The 20,775-nt window shown below is 44.7% G+C and overlaps 1 protein-coding gene across 4 annotated transcripts in view; it reads right to left on the reverse strand.

Moving 5' to 3' along the window:
• Deptor (DEP domain containing MTOR interacting protein) overlaps positions 1–20,775 on the reverse strand; it is a 153,096-nt gene that overhangs the window by 43,185 nt on the left and 89,136 nt on the right. For all 4 annotated transcript variants that reach the window (XR_012909644.1, XR_012909643.1, XR_012909645.1 and 1 more), the window contains exons 5-6: positions 3,869–4,054; positions 1,595–1,729 (exon numbers count right to left, since the gene is read on the reverse strand). Coding sequence is in view for 1 of the 4 variants with exons in the window: in XM_075961005.1 (XP_075817120.1) it covers positions 1,595–1,729; positions 3,869–4,054 (321 nt within the window). In the remaining 3 variants the exon portion in view is untranslated. The remainder of the gene's footprint in view (positions 1–1,594; positions 1,730–3,868; positions 4,055–20,775) is intronic.

Here is a 20,775-nt window from a genome sequence, read left to right on the forward strand (position 1 = left end):
GATCAGACACTGGTCCCCCACAAGTGTGCAGCAGCATGGGGGAGCAGACCTGCAGGATCCCCAGGCAGCTGGGCCAAATTGCTGGGAAAGCCCCAGGCTTAAGAAGCCCCCTCCTAGGGAAGAGTCAAGAAACGCCTCTTGCGTAGGGAACAGGTGGTTGGGATTATTACTTTTGCTTTTCAGAAAGCTTTGAAAAGGAATCAGTGTTTGCTATAAGGGAGTAGGTCAAATATCAAATGAGAAACAAAATGTCTCGGGAGACAGAGAGGAGGTAGGAAAAGCAGTGAGCATGTGAAGGTTGAGATCTTATTGCTTAGCAGACAAGTTTCTCTCCATGCCTGTGACTCCTCAGGGGGTTAGAAAAATTGATGGTATTTTTGGCAGCTTGGCTGGCTGTTTATTTTAATGTATTTTTTTCTTGTGTCGGGAAACAGAAACTTTGAGAGCCAGGGAATTATCCTTAAAGATTCCCCTCTTATCACCACGATGCGGATTATGGCGGCAGCCATGACTTTGTTCTTTTGGAAGAGTAGAAAGGTCAGATACTTATATCTACTCCTAAATATATATCATTCTAATATATAGAGATGGCTAATATTTTTATTTATTAAAATAAGAATGTGTGTGTCTGTGAGAGAGAGAGAGAGACACACAGATTATGATATGGCATACGTGCAGAGATCAGAGATTTTTGTGGGGCGGGTTCTTTTCTTCCATGTTTATGTAAGTTCTGAGGATGCTGGGGGTTGAACTCGGGTTGTTGGGTTTGCATGGCAACCACTTTTATGTTCTAAGCCATCTCGCCAGCCTTATGACGGGGTTCAAAGTCCTCATGGAGGCTGAAGAATAGGTTTTGAAACTGCAAAACACCAATGAATTCCAGTGGGCAGGCTTATGTATTCCTGCCCTTTCTCCTTATGAGTGTTAGGCACTGAAACCAAGCGTGGTGGTACATGTCAGTCATCCCAGTATCCAGCAGGGAGACTGTAGCAAGTTCAAGGCCAGCCTGGGCTACATAATGAATACCAGACATTTAGCAAACAGAAGGAGGGAAGGAAGAAAGGAAGGAAGGAAGGAAGGAAGGAAGGAAGGAAGGAAGGAAGGAAGGAAGGAAGGAAGGAAGGAAGGAAGGAAGGGCGCACAGCACAAGGCCCACATAGATCCTTGCTTCATGGTCTGGGAATGCAGTTCTTTCTCTGCTGCATTTGCACAGTGCTGAGGGGGTGCTGAGGCCCTTTCAAGAGTCAAAGACCTCCTTCCTCTCAGCTGCTGACCCCAGCTGCTGGTGTTGGACAGTCCTAAGCTGACGCGAGCGCCATCTCATTAAAGGCAGCTATCTTCAGCAAAGACATCCTTCCTTTCAGGGGAACCAATCTCGAATAACTGGTCAACAAGAATGTTTGACTGGGCTCTCTCAGGGCTACTCTGCAAGGCATCCCGGCACAGGACTGCCTCGCCGGTCAACAGTAGGCTTCCATGGGCTATTTCTTCCCAGCCATTCAACAGATGGTAACTCAACTCCACTGTGGTAAGGTTCCTGCCCATGGGCCCAAGCCTCCGCAGACAGGAGCATGGGCACCCTTTTCCAACTCACCAGACTTGGGGTTACAGAGCACCGGGGGGCTGCTGCTGAGCGTCGGGCTGCTGCTGAAGTAGCCACTGCTGCCACAGCTGCTCATGCTGCTCCTCCGCACGGCAGACACGATCTTGATCTCCTTGCTGGGGCTGACTGTAGAGGGGAAGCAAACACGGTCACTGAGCAGGTGGGCTTAGGACCTAAAACTCCTGGGTCCTCAGCTACAGGGTAAGAATTCCGTGTTCAGTTTGCTCACACAGTCACAGATGGCATAAATCTTCGGTTCTTGGACTGTAAAATGAAATAATATTACTCCACAGGGTGGCTGTGAGGAAAAGATCGTATAATGTATATGAACATGAACATCTTTCTCCCTCTCTCTCTCTTTCTTTTCAAATTAGGGCTCATTACGGAGCCTGGGCTAGCCTCAACCGCCAGGTTTCTGGAATTTAGGGCACACCACTGTGTCCAGTTTACAAAATTATTTTGTCTTGGGGTATTCGAGTGTGTATGTACATATTTGTGTGTATGTTGTATACACACATGCAAATGTGTATTCATTCTTGCGTGTAGAGGTCAGAGGTCAATATCCAGAGTCTTCCCCAGCTGATCTCCATCTTACAGTCTGGGACCCGATTTTCCTCACTGAACCTGGAGCTTGACGATTAGTATAGATTGACCAGCAAGGTCCAGTTATCCTGTCTTTGTCTCCCTAGCACTGGGAGTAAAGAGACATGACAACATACCTTATCTTTTTTTTTTTAATCTTAACATACCCTTTATCTGAGTGCTGTGAATCTAAATGCAGGTCATCATGGTTTATTAACAGGGCCATCTCCCCAGCTGCTACAGGACACGAATCCAAGAACTACCAAACCCAAATTTTCCCTTCCTGGGTATAAATCCAGTGCCTATCATATATGTGATACTTCCTCCCCAGGACTAGTAAATGACTCCTGATTTAATGACAGCCACCATCGGGAAGCATGGAAGACAATGCTTAAATCGGTGCATACTGAGGCTTTCAAACTGTTACGTGAGACAGAGTCTTCTTCGGTTTTCAGGTTTGGCTCTGCCTGCTGCAGAGCAGGGTGGCGCTGAAGGCCTGGAGGTGAAGGAGTGTAGGTATGCTGCTCTGGCTACTGACTGGCTTGTGGAAAGCAAATAAACAAGCAAACAACCAACGTTGGCTTTCCAGGAGTACACTACTCTCGTCATCTCTACTGACCCTATCCCAGAAGCAGGAAGGATGAATTGCTACTAGGCACCCACAGAAGACGTTGGAGCACAGGCATGGGCTGCTGACCTTCAGCTGGTTTTTATTTTCTTCTTAGCAGCTCTTGCTTCGTTTTCAGTCTGAGCCCTGGCTATGTATGAGGATTTTGGGAAACAGTGGTCTCAGAAGGGGGGCTAAAGACGAATGGCTGAGAGGAAGCTATGTCCACCGCTTGTAAGATGCTCCAATGTTTGGGGCTGTTCTCTTCATCTGAGAAATGAGGAGAGGAACAACCGTTTCCTTGGGGCTATTGTAAGAATTAGGTGAGAAAAGCCACACAGCCAAGCCCGAGGCACAGAAATGTCTCCATGCACAGGGGTACAATTCCTCATTGTCAGTTCTTGTTCAGAAGCAAGACATGACCAATCTATTTGGTGCCGAGTTAAATTCAGTGCTCATTCTATTCTTCCTCCTTTCCCCCTCTCCTTCCCACGTCCTCCTTTACTTTCTTCCTCTCCTTTCCATTCCCTCTTTTCCTCTCTTCCTTTGGAGGTAGGATCTCAAGAAGTCACATACCCAAGCCTGACCTTGAGTTTCTGCCTCCATTCCCAATGACTGGGGTGACAAGCTAGTGTCCCACACCCACCCAGAGCTTCTGAACTTTAAGTCAACAAGTTCCTAGCAACAATGTCAAGGGAGCTGGAGATCCTCTTAAACAATCCACACTTCTGTAGTTGGTGAGTGTGTATGTGTGTGTCTGTGCGCACGCACATGCGCGTGTACAGAAGCATGCAAGTGAGTGTTTATTCTTAACACAAGGTCTCGTGAAACCCAAGTGGACCCTAATAGACTGTACTGGAGCACGACTTTGATTTTTTTCTAATCCTCCTGCCTCCACCTCGTGAGTTCTGGAATACACAGGCATACAACACCGAACCCGAGTGGTGCTGGGGATTAAAACCCTGGGCTTCCTGCATGTGAGCAAGCAGTATACCAAAGGAATCACATCCCCAGGCCCGCTCTTCATCATTTCTCAAAAGACAAAACCGCATGCGGGCACAATGGAGCCGGCCTACCTGACATAAAGCTGGTGGATTTCCGGCTGTCATGGCTCTGCTTCCTCAGGCAGAAGGGGCTGTCGTGTGTCTCCTGGGAGGAGGGGGACTTCTCATTGAGCAGCTCCATCAGTCTTCGCCTGCGACGGAAGTTCATTCTGAACTGGTAGAGGAGGTTGCTGTCCACAAATGGGTGCTTGTTGGACACTGGGTTGAAGAAACAAGCCATGAGGAATGCGTGGCATGCTGGCCAGAGAGCAAGACAGCCAGAAGGCTCTAGCCAAGAGGGGCAAAAGTCCCAGGAAAGAGGCTACACAGACGCCACGTGCACCTGCGCAGCGCCCACACGCAGTCCCAAATTCTTCTCACATGACAGGCTTTGAAAGAATCTGGTAGCCAGCTCCTTTGTGAAATAGTCCCTGACTTCAGCCCCAACCTGAGTTCTCTTTATGGTATCCTTTAGGTGTCCTCCCACCATGGGATCACTCACCTTACTGGACACCCTTATTGTTCACGTTCTTTGTTTTTCTACCTAACACACTGGGTTCTCTGGGAGATGATGACAGCTTCACGTAATCACGTGTGTTCAGGATTCCGCACAGTGCGTGTGTCTGCCCCACATCAACACTTCTTCAATTCATTTTTTTTCTTTTTGAAACAGATACTTTTGTTTCAACAGGCTGACTTCAAACGCACTGTACACAGTCAAGATGACCTTGGAATCCTCATCATTCATTCCCCTGTCTCCCAAGAGCTGGGATTAGAGCCTGTGCCCCTGCATGCAGTTTAAGCATGAGAGTAAACAGTCTACCAAACAAGCCACATCTCTGGCCATCAATCATTTGTAAGAACTCTGTGTGTGTGTGTGTGTGTGTCTGTGTGTGTGTGTGTGTCTGTGTCTCTCTTTCTCTGTGCTCTGGGGACCAAACCAGATGCTCTATAAGGTACAGCCACAGCCTCAGTTTTCAATTTTCTGTTCTGAAATAATTATTAACCACAGAGTTTCAACAATACTAATGAGAACACAACCTTACACCATTCCGGTCAGATAAAATATACAAAACAGGGGACTTCTCTGGGTCTGTGGGACATCATGGGGGTTGAAAGGGAGGTATTAGACAAAATAATGGATTGTTACTCTGACTTGGTGAAATTATTCTAAAATTGCCTGTGACTGATGGCACAATTTTGCAAATACATGTTTAAAAAAACCACTGAACTGTACGTTTTATTGATTGTTTCTGTGTGTTTGTATGCATGGGCACACGTGTGTTCAAACACTGTATGCATAAAGAGGCCAGAGGTCATTAATCAGGTACCACCTGCTACTTTTTAAAAATTATTATTGTGTTTATTTCTTTGTGTATGGAGGGGAAACATGCACAGGCCACATGGTGTGGATGTGGGGTCAGAGGACAAACTATGGGAGTCAATTCTCTTTTTCTGCCATGTAGAAGTTGGGGATTAGACCCAGGTCATTGAGCTTGGCGGGCTGGCCAGTGAGCACCTGCCTCCGCCTCCCCCAGCACTAAGATTTCTACAACCACCACACCAAGCTTTTAAACTTTAGTGGTCAGGATTGAATTCAGATGCTGTGACTGCACAACAAATATGTTTATTGACTGAGCTCTCTCTTCAGCCTCAAATTGTATACATTAAATGGATGGATTATACAGCACATGAACTATAGATCCATAGACTTATTTTTAGAAATCAATAATAGATAAGGCATGGAGGAATATGCCTATCTCCCCACAGTTGGGGACACAGAGGTAGGAGAAACTTCAAATTTCTTAAGAAGTTTTATTTCAAATGCTTTGGAAATTCAATGGAAAAATTACCTGTAGCTTTTGGTAAAAAACAAAATTCCTTAAAAACTGACTGAAAAATAATCAATACATACTAGATACTTATTTGAGAAGATACAGAGGAAAAATACAGGTCAATATCAGATCCAAAGAATTTTAAAGTTCAACATAATTTAAAACCAGGGAATCATAAAGGGATCTTCAAGTGGAATGGCTCAACTTTGTTTCCATTGAGGAAGATGCAAGACAAGGTACCCAGTAGAGTCCTGGCAGAAATAACGCCAGCACTCAGCAGATTAAAATCTGTTCCACTGTTCTCTTCTTGACCTGAAGACATATCTCAGGTAGTCAAATTCAGAGGGTGTAAACAGAGGCTTTCCTCTCCTGCCCAGTCCTGCACCTGCTTTTAAAATAATCACTCAAAGGCTTAACATGAATTAAAAACTGTTTGGCCTATTGCTCAGGCTTACTACTAACTAGCTCTTACAACTTAAATTAACCTATTGTTATTAATCTATGTTTTTCCACATATCTCATGGCTTTACCTGTGTTCTAATACATCTTGTTCCTCTGGCAGCTGGCTGACATCTCCTCCAAACTCTGCGCTTCCTCTCCCTGTATCTCTGCTTGGATTTCTCACCTGGCTCTATCCTGTCTTGCTATAGGCCAAAGCAGCTTCTTTATTAACCAATGGTAATAGAACATTCACAGCATACAGAAAGATATCCCATAGCAGGAGGGACTTTTAAAATTTTATTTTATTTTTTTTTGTTTTTCGAGACAGGGTTTCTCTGTGGTTTTGGAGCTTGTCCTGGAACTAGCTATTGTAGACCAGGCTGGTCTCAAACTACAGAGATCCGCCTGCCTCTGCCTCCCAAGTACTGGGATTATAAAATTTTATTTTTGAGATGTGGTTTTGCCTATAGGACTGACTGAATTGGTCCTCATCACACAGCCCAGGATGGCTTCAAATCGGCAGCAATCCCCCTGCATCTGTTTCTAGAGTGCTGTGACTACAGGTGTGAGCCAGTAGGCATAGCTAATGTTGGAGTAGTCTGCAAAGGTTGTTTAAGAGCAGGGGAGAAAGCTCAGTGGGTAAAGACGCTTGCTGCCAAGCCCAATGACCTGAGCTTCCTTCCCAGGGCTAACACGGTGGAAGGAGAGAAGTGATTTCTGTAAGATATCCTCTGGCCGCCACACATGTATCATGGCACACAGGAACCCCTCCATGCCCACGCCACACAGATAAAGAAGCAAGTAAATTAATAAATGTAATAAAGATCCAGAGTTATCTCACTTAAAAGATAACCCTTTGTTTAACAAAAGCCTGAATGTCCGTGGTCGCCATTGCAAGCTCTTTTGTAGGAAAAATAGAAAAACTCTAAAATACTCAATATCAACAAATTTCTTATTTAGGGATGCAAGAAGCAAAAAGTGTATAAACAAGGAAAATGACATAACCCACTATGTACCCCAATAACCTCTTTATCTACATTAATTGATTCATAACTGCCTTTGACATCTCATTTAAAAACAAGCCAGGGTGCACTGTAATTATCAATGCACAATCCCTCTGATCCCACTGTTAATTACTGTTATCATTAGTAGCAGGATTGTTTTTGCAGTCCTGGGAACAAAACAGTGGGCCTCATACACAGTAAAGATGCACTGGACCATTGAGTATTTTCCAAGTCCTTTTTATACTTTTTAATTTTATGACAGGGTCTTATTACATTGTCCAGGCTGATCTTGAACTCACTGTGTAGCCCAAGTAATACCTAACCTTGGAATCCCCCTGCCTTAGCCTTTTAAATAGCTGAGATTTCGGGCCTGTGCGAACAGGTCCAGTTTCTGCCTATATTAATGTGGGTAATTCATACAGATGATGAAATGAACCTTGACATGAAAATGATTTACTAGTATATTCACCCAGTGCCAATTTATAAAATATTTGCTTTTATATGCTATTTTAAAATAGACAGACTGTAGTATGTCTATTAGGAAAGTACTACAGGAAATATTTAACCCAATGACTCATATGGATGCTTTACAATCTTAAAATGCTGATAAACTATTTGGTCAAAAGAATAATGCTGGGTTTAGAGAAAAAAAAAAGGATGTAGCTCAGTGGTAGAGGATCTACCTACCACACACAAGGCTGAATTCAATCACAGATCCCACCAAAAAACAAAACGAAGCACACACACATACACCACTGCCACCAAAGACAAGCACACTGAATTCCCAGATAGTTCTGTATGTTCTCAGATTTAGCTGTTCTATTCTAGTGCTGTCTAGATTGAGAAATAAACCAATTAAATTTTCACAAGTATCCAAATTCCTAGCTTCTCTGTGCATAGCCACCTTTTTGCATAAATCTGTATGTAAGTTATTTTGTGTGACCTTGTTCTCAGTTTGTTGGTTTTAAAAATAACCCATGGTGACTTCCACAACAGTATTTTAAATTATAACTTGCATACATACATACATACACATATATATGTATACACACACACACTATACATATAACTGTATACGTTTACTAATACCTACTGTTTTCCCTTGGCACTGAGTTAGATGAAACATTGGCTGTGGCATGAATATAACCAGAGAGCAGTATCAATACAACAGATTCCATAACTGCTAAGTACTGGATAGGAATTCTTCATTCTGAGCTTGACATGACAGTTACCATCATGGGCACAGCAGCTTTGATGACCTAGCAAAGACCTCAGCCTGCAGACCTCCATAGCAGACAGTTAGAGGGCCTATGAACGTGGAACCCATTTGCTCGAGGGAAAGAGTCACGAGATCGCCATAATACCTCTGATCCTCTCCTGAGATTTCAACCGCTACTCCCTCCTGTTCATGTAGATATAATCTTAAAAATATTAAAGAATGTAGGAGGTGGAAACTCAATGGGGATGGGACCTTTGGGCGGTGTAGCTGTTCATGGGCCACTTGGGCTCCTGCAACCCCACCATGTTCATTTATCTCTCCATGGTAGGCTTCATAAGTTCTTTTTTAGGTTTCTGAGTTCCCTATCTGAGGTAAACAGACATTTCTCGTCTGTCTCCCCAGGAAAGTCATGTAACAGTCCACCAGAAGCATTATCAGTAGGGTTCAGAGGTAGAATACTTGCCTACTGTGTGTGAGGCCCTGGTTCGATTCCTGGTCCAAAGAAAGTTTCAAACTAATGAAAACACTTGAAGTCAACTTTGTAGCCAGATATGATGGCATATGTCTGTGTTCCCAGCACTTAGACGCAGAGGTGGCAGAATTTTAGCAAGTTTGAGGCCAACCTGGTCTAAATAGTAAGTTCCAGCCTAGCTGGGGTAGGGGGTTGGGTGATGGGAAAGACGGGATCTAGAAATAGCTTGCTTTTAAATAAAATTAGATGGTGTGTTTTCTGCCACCCGCATTGATGTTGATGCGCTGTTTTACCTTGAAGATACTTTAGTCTCTCTATTAAATGTTTAACTGAGTTTTCTAAGTGTGTTTTGTGAGTGTAATTCTAGATATGGTGCCTGTGACTCCAGCTTTGATATGCCATGCTTTGTGGATAGCTATGGGAGGCCTACCCCTTTCTCAACAGAAACAGGAGAGCAGTGGGTTGGGGGGGGGGGAGAGGGAAAGATGGAATGGGAGGAGAGGAGGGAGGGGAAACTGTGGTCTGGATGTAAAATAAATAAATTAATTTGATTTAAAAAAAAAAGTTGAATAAATTGAGCTCAGGACTAGCCTGGGCTACATGGCAAGACTTCCTCTTTAGGAGCCAAAAAAGAAAACCAACCAACCAACTAACTAACCAACCAATTCACTAACGAAATGAGCTGAAGGAAAACAGCCGGTCATGCGATGGCGTCGGTAACACACATCTATTCAACTGTGGAGCACCTGGTAAGTGTCACGCCTGGCCCCAGATATCTATCTTAGCACCGCAATGGGCAGATGGCGCCATCTGCTCGTCGGAAAGCTTGCCAGTTCCACAGTCTGCTAAAAGAGACATCATTGCGTATAAAAACAAACAAGCTGGGATTTTACTGAGATGCTTTGATGGCAAGTAACTCTTAGGAAATAAGAAATGCCCTTCAGGGAGGAACACAGGCTTCATACCGTTTAGGGGTGTGTGTGTGTGTGTGTGTGTGTGTGTGTGTATGCACAATTTGTGTGTGTACATGGAAGACAGGAGTTAACTTGAATGTCCTTTCTTAGTCAGTCTCTACATTTTTTCTTTCCTGAGACAGATCTCTTCACTGGACCCAAAGCTTGCCAGTTCAGCTAGAGTGGCTGGCCACACCACTTGGTTTTTTGACACGACACATGTGGCGGTCACATCACAACTTTACAGAGTTAGTTCTCTGCTTCTACCTCTACATGAGTTCTGGGGACTGAAATCAGGACACCCAGCATGTTGGACAAGCACATCCCTGGCCTACCTAGTTGGACCCAACTTAGTTTTTTGTTTGTTTGTTTGTTTTTTTCCCCTGAGACAGAGTCTCACGTAGTCCAGGCTGGCCTGGAACTTGCTATGGAGCTGGAGATGACCCTGAACGAGTTTTCTTTTTCCATGTCCCAGTAAGGACACAGGTTTTGGAGTAAGACAAGCGGAGTTTCCCTCTCAGTTCTGCCCGATTCACGAGCTGAGTGGGTGGTTTGGGAAACTCACTAAACCTGTCCTCATCTCTGTTGTTTGTGGCGCAGTTTCCATGTGAAGAACAAATGGGCAATTCATGTCAGAGATCTGGCATACGCCTGACCTGGAGCCCTTGAAGGGTTCTTTGTCTTAAACTTCCAAAGTCTGATACCAGCCTTGGCTCTGATACCAGCCTGGGCTCACGTCGTCCTTCCTTCAGGACAGCACTGTTACCTTTCACCCACTGAGAAACATGAACTTGAACCAGATATCTAGATCAAGTTTACAGATAGACTCACTGAAGACACCTGAATCAAATCTTTTTTTTGAAGAAATAACAGCTAAATGTGAAAGTTTATATTCTAAAGAAAGAAAAGTGAATTGTTTTTACACTTTAAAAAGACCCCCAGCCGGGCGGTGGTGGCGCACGCCTTTAATCCCAGCACTCGGGAGGCAGAGGCAGGCGGATCTCTGTGAGTTCGAGACCAGCCTGGTCTACAAGAGCTAGTTCCAGGACAGGCTCCAAAACCACATAGAAACCCTGCCTCGAAAAACCAAAAAAAAAAAAAAAAAAAAAAAAAAGACCCCCCCCCCCCATCAAATTCGCCAAGGCCAGCAAGGGCTCTATAAGACCGACCCAACCTCAAAAAGTTTATTTGTTCTAAGTACTTGTTCTTTTGTCTTGGTTTTTTTGTATTGCAGAGGAACCGCCCCTGGGCCTTAGGCATGCCAGGTAAGGTAAGGTGAGTGTTATTGCTTACCTACAACCTCAGTCATTTTATAATCGTATTTTGGGACAAGGTTTCAAAGCCTTTTCCCCAGGCTGATCACAAACATGCTATCCTTCAGCCTCCTGAATAGCTGGACGGAAAACATCTGCCAACAGCCGGCAACCTCTCTTGATGTTTGTTAAACACAGAAGAGCACAGTTACAATCTGGGAAAGAATAGGAAGAAGAAGGATCAAGGAGGGGTCGGAGTCAGTATGACTTTCAGTCTGAATCATTCTGATTCTTATTTGACAGATCTCAGTGTTGTATGGAAGTCGTGTCAACAGCTGTCCTGATGCAGAGTTTAACACATTTGTTTCTTAGGACTACTATTTTCTTCTCTCCGATTTTTTTATTTCCCAAGTCTCAGGTAGTTTAGGCTGGCCTTGAGCTCCTAATCCTCCTGCCTCCACCTACCTAGCACTGAGCTTGCAACCATTTTATCAGGCAGGTCTATCTTCTCTAAAGTGGTGGGAGGGCATGAGAAGAGATGGCGTCCAAAGTCCACATATATTCTTTCTTTATGTTGCCTGCCTTCCTTCCTTCCTTCCTTCCTTCCTTCCTTCCTTCCTTCCTTCCTTCCTTCCTTCCTTCCTTCCTTTCTCAGTTTAACAAATTTGTTGAGCTAGCACAGAGGGCAGGTGAGATTCACTGGAGAATAAAATGGGAAGCAGGAACAGACCAGTCCCCAAGAGGACTGGGCTACATTCTACTATGGGAGCAATTTTTTTTTTAGCTAGTTAATTATTTACTCTTATTTTTATTTCATATCTCCTTTACTGGTCCTTATCTTTTTTTCCTGCCTGTGTACTCCCCCCTTTTATTAAAAGTAGATTCTTATACAATATATCTTGATTAGTTTCCCCTCCCTCTACTTCTCCCAGTTCTCCCCCGCCTCCCCTCTCATTTGGATCCACCCCCTTTCTGGCTCTCATTAGAAAGGAACAGGCCTCTAAGAGAAAACAATGACACAAAACAAAAGTAAAATGTAATAAGATAAAACAAAAAAAATCACATCAAAGTTGGATGAGGCAAGACAACAGATAGATGGAGGGCAAGGACCCCAAGAGCAGGCACAGGAATCGGAGACCCAGTGTTCACACACTCAGGAGGTCCATGAACACACTAAGCTGAAAGCTTTACTTTATAAGCAGAGGACCTAACGTATACCTGTGTAGGCCACGTGCTTGTTGCTTGGGTCTCTGTGAGCTCATAGGAACTTTGCTCAGTTCATTTAGAGGGCTTTGTTCTCCTGGTGTTCTCCATACCCTTTGGCTCTTCTACCCTCTTTCTACCTCCTCTTCTACAGGGTTCCCTGAGCTTGGAGGGGAGGGATTTGGTAGAGATCTACCATTCAGAGTTGTGTGCTCAAAGGTCTCTCTCTGTCTAGGTCTCTCTATATCTATCTATCTATCTATCTATCTATCTATCTATCTATCTATCTATCTATCTATCTATCTATGTTTTTCTCTCTCTGTAGCATCTTGTTATGGGTCTCTTTATTTGTTCCTGCAGGAGGAAGCCTCTCTGATGTTCACATACATTTTCTAATTGTGATCTTATCGATAACTGTCCTTGACAGTTGATTTTCTTTTTTTTTCCTTTTGAAGTTCTGGCAGTTGAACCTTTGGCCTCCAACATGGGGGCAAGTGCATTACAACTGAGCTACAACCGTATCCCCAAAACAAAAAGTTTCACTGTCCTGATTTCTAATTTCTGGGACCTTCTAGGTCTTCTTCTTTGCTTTAGTAAAATTCCCAAGGCACATGGCTTCGTTGGACATTGGATGCTTTACTTTGATCTTGGGTATTTATTCACTGAAATTTTTGTTGTTGCTTGTAATTCTAAGGCTCAAACCCAGTGCCCTTGGGAATGCTAGGCCAGTACTGAGCCACCTCCCCCAGTTGCTCTGGCATTAAAAGGAATATTAAACAGGAAAAGCAGACATGGCCAGAAAAGTGAAGCCACGTGAAAAAGGAGGCTCTTCTTGCCTATGATGCTTGCAGAAGGACAAAGCTACTGGTTAAGGACCAGACTCCTATGTACCATATATCATAAATATTCAGAAGGAATGAGGGATGTGCTATCTGATCTACCCAAATAATAGTGGCAGTAAGGATGAATTTTCTGTGCAAATGATGAGGCAAAATTTTCCCCTTAGAAATAAATAAGATCAGGGCTGGAGAGATTGCTCAGTGGTTAGCTGCTCTTCCAGAAAACCCAGGTTCAGTTCCCAGCACCCACAAAGCAGCTCACAACTGTCTGTAACTCCAGTTCCAGGGGATCTGACATCATTGCAAAGACATACATGCAAGCAGAACACCAGTGCACTAAAAGTAAAAATAGTAATAATAAAAAAATTAGTGAGATGTAGTCCAAGCTGGTCGGCCTAGAACAATGCAGAAGACGGCAGAAGATGCCCTTGAGTTCCCGACCCTCCTGTGTTCACCTCCCACATGCTGAGATGACAGGTGTGCATCACCGCCCCTGACTTAGAAAGCTATTTATTTTAAAGACAATCTGTGCTGCGCTTCAGGCCATAACCACCCACTTCACATCACCCGAAGAGGAAGCCATTGAAGGAACTCGCTTCCCAAAACAGCAGAGGTCCTTGACGAAGGAAGATTAAGCCGCTGCTTTTGAGCTCCGGCTTCTCCAAAGGACGGTGCTAGGCACTTGGGATACAAAGCTCTTCAAGAGGTAATAACAACAGTGAGTCACAGGCTAAAATAATTACTTCCTCCGCCAGCCCTGACATTACAAAGAGGATGTGAAAGCAGGAAATTGATTTTAGGGTACAGAATCCTATTAGCTGATATTACTAGAACAAAACAACACTTGAAGGCTCCGAGTTAGGACACACATAATTATCTAGTTGACTGAAGGGAAGAGAGGATGGGCATAAGTAGAGGAAAGCGGATTTAAAGTAACTTTAGCCAAGATAATGGGAGAGAGATCAAAATGTAACACTTGATTACACAGCTTTTCTGCTACTTCCAATTCCTCCTACAAGACACTTCAAGTTAAAAAAAAAGTGTTGAGCTTGGGGGTCGTTTGTTGCTGTGATAAAATGAGGGAAACTTCATTTGGATTCACAGTCACCCATCATGATAGAGAGATAACATCAGCAGGAGCTCTGAGGAGCTGGTTCCGTTGCATCCACAGTCAGGAGGAAGAGGGAGGTGAACACTGTGCTCAACTCCTTTCTTCTACTGTTGAGGCTCCCAGAACAGACAATGGTTTCACCCACAGAGGAGGTGTCTTCCTACCTCAATTAATCCCCAAATAATAGTCAACAGATGTGCCCAGAGGCCTGAATCCCATTCTAGACCTTGACAATGGATTAAGTATCACAAGCTTGGTTTTATATTCCTCTGAGCACTCCAAACGCTACCAGTCTTTCTTTTTAGTTGTAACTCACAGCACAAAGGGTAAAAATGTTCCAGAAATGAGGTTGGTTTTTCAGAGACCCAGAATGCACTGTAGGAGCAAAGGGGTCTAAAGGCAAAAGCATTTTGTTGATCCACGCTTTGGAAGCACAGGCCTAGAATCCCAACTCCTCTGGTGACTCATACATTCCAGGTCATCTTGGGGAACTTAGATCCTCTTTCAAAACAACAACAACAACAACAAAAATTAAAAACAGGGGCTGGGATAACGTTTATGGGGAGGGTGCTTACTGAGCACACATGAGAGCGTGGGTTCTGTCCACAGCATCAAAACAAACAAAGAAAAAGCAAACCAAACAGAACCCCACATCTCTAAAAGTGAAAAGACGGAGTGTGCCAGACACAGAGTTCAAGAAATGAAATTTGCAACACTGTCTTACTCACCGCTCTGTTGCTGTGAGGAGACGCCATGACCAAGGCAGCTCTTATAAAAAGGAAGTATTTAATCGGGGACCTGCTTATGATTTATTAATTTAGATTGGTCGATAAACGTCATGGCAGGAAGCAAACTGCCTGGAGCTGGAGCCGTAGCTGAGAGCTTTACAGAGAGAGGGATGGGGAGATAGACAGACAGACAGTGGGCCTGGTGCAGGCTTTTAAAACCTCAAACCCCATCCTCAATAACATGCTTCCTCATTCTCAAGCAGTTCATGTACATATATGAGCCTATGGCAGGGCGGCGAAGCGGTGGGGGGGGCACTGTCATTCAAACTACCACAGACTCTATCCTCGTACCTCTGGAACTGTTGGCATAAATCTGTCAGAAATACTTTAGGGGTAACTTATTTAAAAGGGCTCATCTGTCACGTGCAGGGCCCTGGGTTCTACCCCCACCAAAGGAGGGGGAGTGATTGAGACCTTACACTGATTATGTAGCATCAGACATGATGGTCAGAACTGGATGAGGCAGATATATATGAAGCTTTCCCTGAAAGGCAGTTGATGACACAGATGTTGGTGTTCATGATAACAATGGCAGTCGGCTACCATTCACTGAGGGATACTCTGTGCCAGGTCCTGTGTATACTTCCAGATAGGACCATTCAGTTCTCTGTAATACGTCTAGAGAGTTAATGTGCTGTTCTGTCATTGGGAGGACAGCTCGCTGGCAGCATCTATGAAGTCCAAGGTTTAATCTTCAGTACCATAAGAAAGAGAGGCGAGTAAGGAAGGGGAAGAGGATGAGAAGAGGGAAGGGAAAGGAGGGAAATGGAGGAGAGGGTAGGGAGGAGGGGAAGGAAAAGAGAGGAGAGGAGCGGAGAGGAAAGGAGGGGAGGGGAGGAGAGAGGAGGGGAGGGAAGAGGGAAATGGAGGAGAGAGGTAGGGAGGAGAGGAAGGGAAGGAGAGGAGAGGAGGGGAAGGGAAGAGAATGAAGGGAGGGAGAGAGGGGAGGGGAGGGAGAGGGGGAGGGAGGGAAGGGGAATGAGGGGAGGGGAGGTAAGGGGAGGGGAGAGGAGGGGAGGGAAGGGAAAAGCTTGAATAGTCCAGCTGTATTGACACTGAAATGTCAACCAAGAAAACCGAATTAAAATGAGGGGCTCTATTCTTGGTCGGATGGCTATTCTTGGCTGTCAACTTGACTGCATCTGGAATTAACTAAAACGTAAGCTCATGGGTACACCTGTGAGGGATATGTTGACTCAAGCTCCACCTTAAATCCGGGTCACACCTTCTGGTTTCAGTCTATATAAAGAACACGGAAGAAGGAAGTTCTTGCTCTTTGCCTGCTTCCCCCAACTTTTGCTGGCAAGTTCATTCCTCCACTGATCTTAGAACCTGCTTACTAGGGATTCCGGCATCTACTGAAGACAAGCGGGGACAAGCAGTCTCAAGGACCAAACAACTAGTTGATTCTTTGACTGTCATGAGACATAACTGGAAGGGTCAGACCACAACCCTAAGAAATCCTGTTTATATAGAGATTAGATACCTCCTACCCATTCTGCTTCTCTAGAGAACCCTGACCCATATAGGCTCAGAATAAAGAGCCAGAGAGGCTCCTGGGAGAATTTCTAGAGGATACCTGTGAAACATAGCACAATATCAAGGATGACATGTCAGGAGGACAATGACTATAACACAGGAGGCCGAGGTCACAGGTAGAAGCCCTACTCAGAGCCCCAGCCTTGCAGCTGAGAGCAGAGGGGCTGACACAAGGAACCCGATGATCCAAGCAATGACAGAGCCTATGCTGGAAGAGATTCACATTTCTGTTGCTTTTTTTTTTAACAAGATCTCAAGTAACCCGGGACTCTCTGGGACCTTTCCACCCAGTGCAGGCTGCACTTGTACTCCCAATCCTCCTGCCTTGGCCTCCCTGGTGCGGAGGCCAGGGAGTGATAGGCACGGAGTGTGGTGCCTGGCTCGGAGGCACCCATTGAAAGAGAGTTTCCCCACTCTCCTCTACCACCATCTCCAATGTAAGCGGTTCAGTTGAGCTCATGCTTGTCTGTAATGGGAAGTAAATACTGAAGAAGGAGGAGAGGCAAGGGACACACCGTCATCCATACTTTTAACTATCCGTTGCACTGCCGAGAGCTGGTGTGCCCTGTTAATAAACCTGAGGGCCCAGCATCTGTATCCCACTAAATACCATCACTCAACCAGCCCTCGCATTACCTGAGAAAACTCAAGCCGGCTACCCAGCAGAAGATTGTACACTTCTGACATACGGTCCTCCCTTGGTATCCACAGGACAGAGTTCAAGATCCCCAGATACCAGCATCTCCAGGGCTATTCAAGTCTGTATATAAAATAGCCCCACATTCAGACATGACTGCTACATAGTCTCCTGTGACTTTCAACTCTCCCCCAGATTACTTACAATGCCGAATACGATGTAAATGTGATCCAGCTGCTACTGTATTGTCTTGGAAACAATGACAAGAGATTCGGAACAGGTTCAGTACTGATGCAATCTTATTTCCCAAAGGTTTTCCCTCTATAGTTTGTCAAGACCCCAAACGCAGAAACTGCAGATATTGGGGCCAATACACGTCAACTGCATAATGCCTGGGTGCTTATATTGTATGACATTCTCACGCTCTAATAGAAAATACTTGGCAAATACACAAAGCCAGACATGGTGGCTCATGCCTGCAATGCCAAGGCTTAAAAGGCAGACACAGGAGGACTGTTATGACTGCCAGGTCAGTCTTGGTTGTGTTGTGAGTTCCCAACCAGCCTGGGCTCCAGTGTGAAATCAAAACAAACAAAATGGATGTGTGGCTAAACTGAGGATCAAAGCAAGAGACGAAGAGTGTCATGCTGTCAGAAGAGCCTGAGGTAGGGTGGGCTAGGCATCTGTGCTGATGAGCTCATCACAGTCTGAATCAACAGAAACAAGAGATACTCCCCTGGCAGACTGCAGCCAAGAAGGATGGGGATATAGTGAGAGACACTGAACAAAAGGAAACCTTTCATTCACGATCACATTCTCAACTGAAAGACTGCATCAAATTAGTATGTCCCCTTCCCTTTATGCTTTGGAAGATGTTAAGGCTTGGTGCAGCTACAGGCCTGTTTTTCTTGAATTAAAATCAGCACTTACAATGTGTGCCAACATCTTTGCGCATGACACTACGAAGCAACGTGGAAAACAGAGCTGACACATACAACCGCAGGGAAACTGTACCCCTATACACCTTGGGTTTGCTTTTTTTTTTTTTTAAGATTTATTTATTTATTATGTATACAACATTCTCCCTCCACATACGTCCACACACCAGAAGAGGGCACAGATGGTTGTGAGCCTCCATGTGGTTGCTGGGAATTGAACTCAGGACCTCTGGAAAAGCAGCCAGTGCTCTAAACCGCTGAGCCATCTCTCCAGCCCGGGTTTGCTTTTTTTAAAGACAGGGTATTGTATATCTTTGATTGGCCAAAACATTCACTGTGTAGCTGAGGATAACCTGAACCTCTGATCCTTCTGCCTCTGCCTCTAGAAAGTTGAGATTAGACATGAACCACCAGCTCTCATTCATGTGGTGTTGGGGCTGAAGTTGAAGCCTGCTACATGACTGACAAACATTCTACCAATTGAGCTGCATCCCAGCCCAATTTCCTAGAAATTCTAAATAGAGGACACAAACATTATATTAGATTATGGCTTCCGAGAAGATTATATTGAGCCATAAAAAAAAAGATGATGAGGAGGAAAATGACAAGATGAATATGATAATCAAGAAGAAATCCAATTTAAAAATGAGCAAATTGTCTGGATAATAAATACTTTCTGAAAAGAAAAACTAACACTGGCTCTGGTGGCACTGGCCTGTGACCCTAATTACTGGAAGGACTAAGGCAGCAGTATAGCAAGTTTAAGGCTGGCTAGGCTACAAAGTGAGTTCAAAGCCAGCCTAGGCAAGAAGGGCTGGGGATGTGGTTCAGTGGTAGAGCATTTACCGGGGATACACAAGACCCAAGGCTCAATCCTCAGTGGTGTGAATAAAAGAAATACAAAAATAACTCAGACATTTACGAAAAATCACTGCACATCATTAACTACTGAAAGATTATTTTCTCGGTCCAGTTATAATAATAAATGACTAACAGACACTGGCAAGGAAGTGAAGGAAAAAGAACCCTCGTAACAGCTGGTGAAGTGCAAACGGGCACAGCTATTGTGGAATACAGTACAGTGGTTCCTCAAACACCTAACAGCAGATCTCCCGTGATTCAGCTGCCCTGGGAAAGATGGAGCCAGCATATAAAGGGCATACTTTGATATGCATGGTTATGAACTATTCATAATAGATAATACATGGGATCAGTATGAGTACATATTTAAAGAGGGATGAAGAAAATATAGTATAGCTATACAATAGAGTATTGTTCAGGCACAAAGCAAAATGAAGGGGACTCGGGGAGTGGCTCAGCAGGTTATAAAAAAGGAGAGAGAATATAAGTGATAGTACTAGTTTTACATCAACTCGACACACGGCAGTGTCATCTTACAGGGAGCCTCAGTTGAGAAAATGCTTCCATTTAAGATCAGGCTGTAGATGAGTCTGTAGGGCACTTTTGAAATTAATAATTGATAGGGGAGGGCCTAGCTCACTGTGGGCAGTGCCACCCCTTCCTTGGCTGATCTTGGGTGCCAGAAGAAAGCAGGCAAAGTAAGCTCCAAGAAACAAGCCAGTGAGCATTTCTGCATGGTTCCTGCATCAGTTCCTGCCTCAGCTCCTGGCCTGACTTCCTCTGATGATGAACTGTGATGTGGACGCATACGCTGGAAAAATCCTTTCCTCCCCAAGTGGCTTTTGGTGACAGCATTGATCACAGCAACAGAAACCTTAAAACAGGGAAGGAGGGCAAAGCAAAGACAGCCTAACCTCTTCAAAAGCTTCTCTTGGACCATACTTTCCCATCCAGTCAAGCCTAGTGTTCGCAAAGAATTCTGCTGCATCGTTTTAGAAGAATCCCCTACCCTTAATATCTGACCAAGCTCCTAGCCTTCACATTTGTGTGTGTGTTGGGAATTAAACCCAGGGCAACATGAACACTAGGCAAGTACTCTCACACCGACCTATATCCTTAGCTTTTGTTCTCTCCCTCCTTCCCTCCCTCCCTCCCTCCCTCCCTCTCTCTCTCTCTCTCTCTCTCTCTCTCTCTCTCTCTCTCTCTCTCTCTTTCTCTCTCTCTCTCACACACACACACATACTTTCAATGTCTTTGACTTGTCCTTAGTGAGACAAGATATTCCTTTTGTCAGAAGAGATTTTTGTTACAAACTCAAGAAAGGCAGAAAGAAAATTATTTTTTTGCTGGGCAGTTGATGGGGGAGTGTCATATATCAATCTGTTGATTTCATTGGTTAAGCAATAAAGAAACTGCTAGGCCCATTGGATAGGCCCACCCTTAGGTGGGTGGAGTAAACAGAACAGAATGCCGGGAGGAAGAGGAAGTGAGCTCAGACTCGACTGCTCTCTGGAGCAGACGCAGGAGAGACGCCATGCTACCTGCTCCAGGGAAGACGCACGCTATGAAGCTCCGACCCAGGATGGACTTAGGCTAGAATCTTCCCGGTAAGCGCACCTAGGGGCGCTACACAGATGATTAGAAATGGGCTAAATTAATATGTGAGAATTAGCCTAGAAGAGGCTAGATAGGAATGGGCCAAAACAGTGTTTAAAAGAATACAGTTTCCGTGTAATTATTTCGGGTAAAGCTAGCCGGGCAGGCGGCTTGGGGTGTTGGGGACGCAGCCCCGCCGCTGCCCCCTATTACTACAAATGGCGCCCACGTGATGGACTAAACCCACTTAA

Source organism: Microtus pennsylvanicus, chromosome 2 (genome assembly GCF_037038515.1).
Source record: "Microtus pennsylvanicus isolate mMicPen1 chromosome 2, mMicPen1.hap1, whole genome shotgun sequence".
Lineage (NCBI taxonomy): Eukaryota > Metazoa > Chordata > Mammalia > Rodentia > Cricetidae > Microtus > Microtus pennsylvanicus.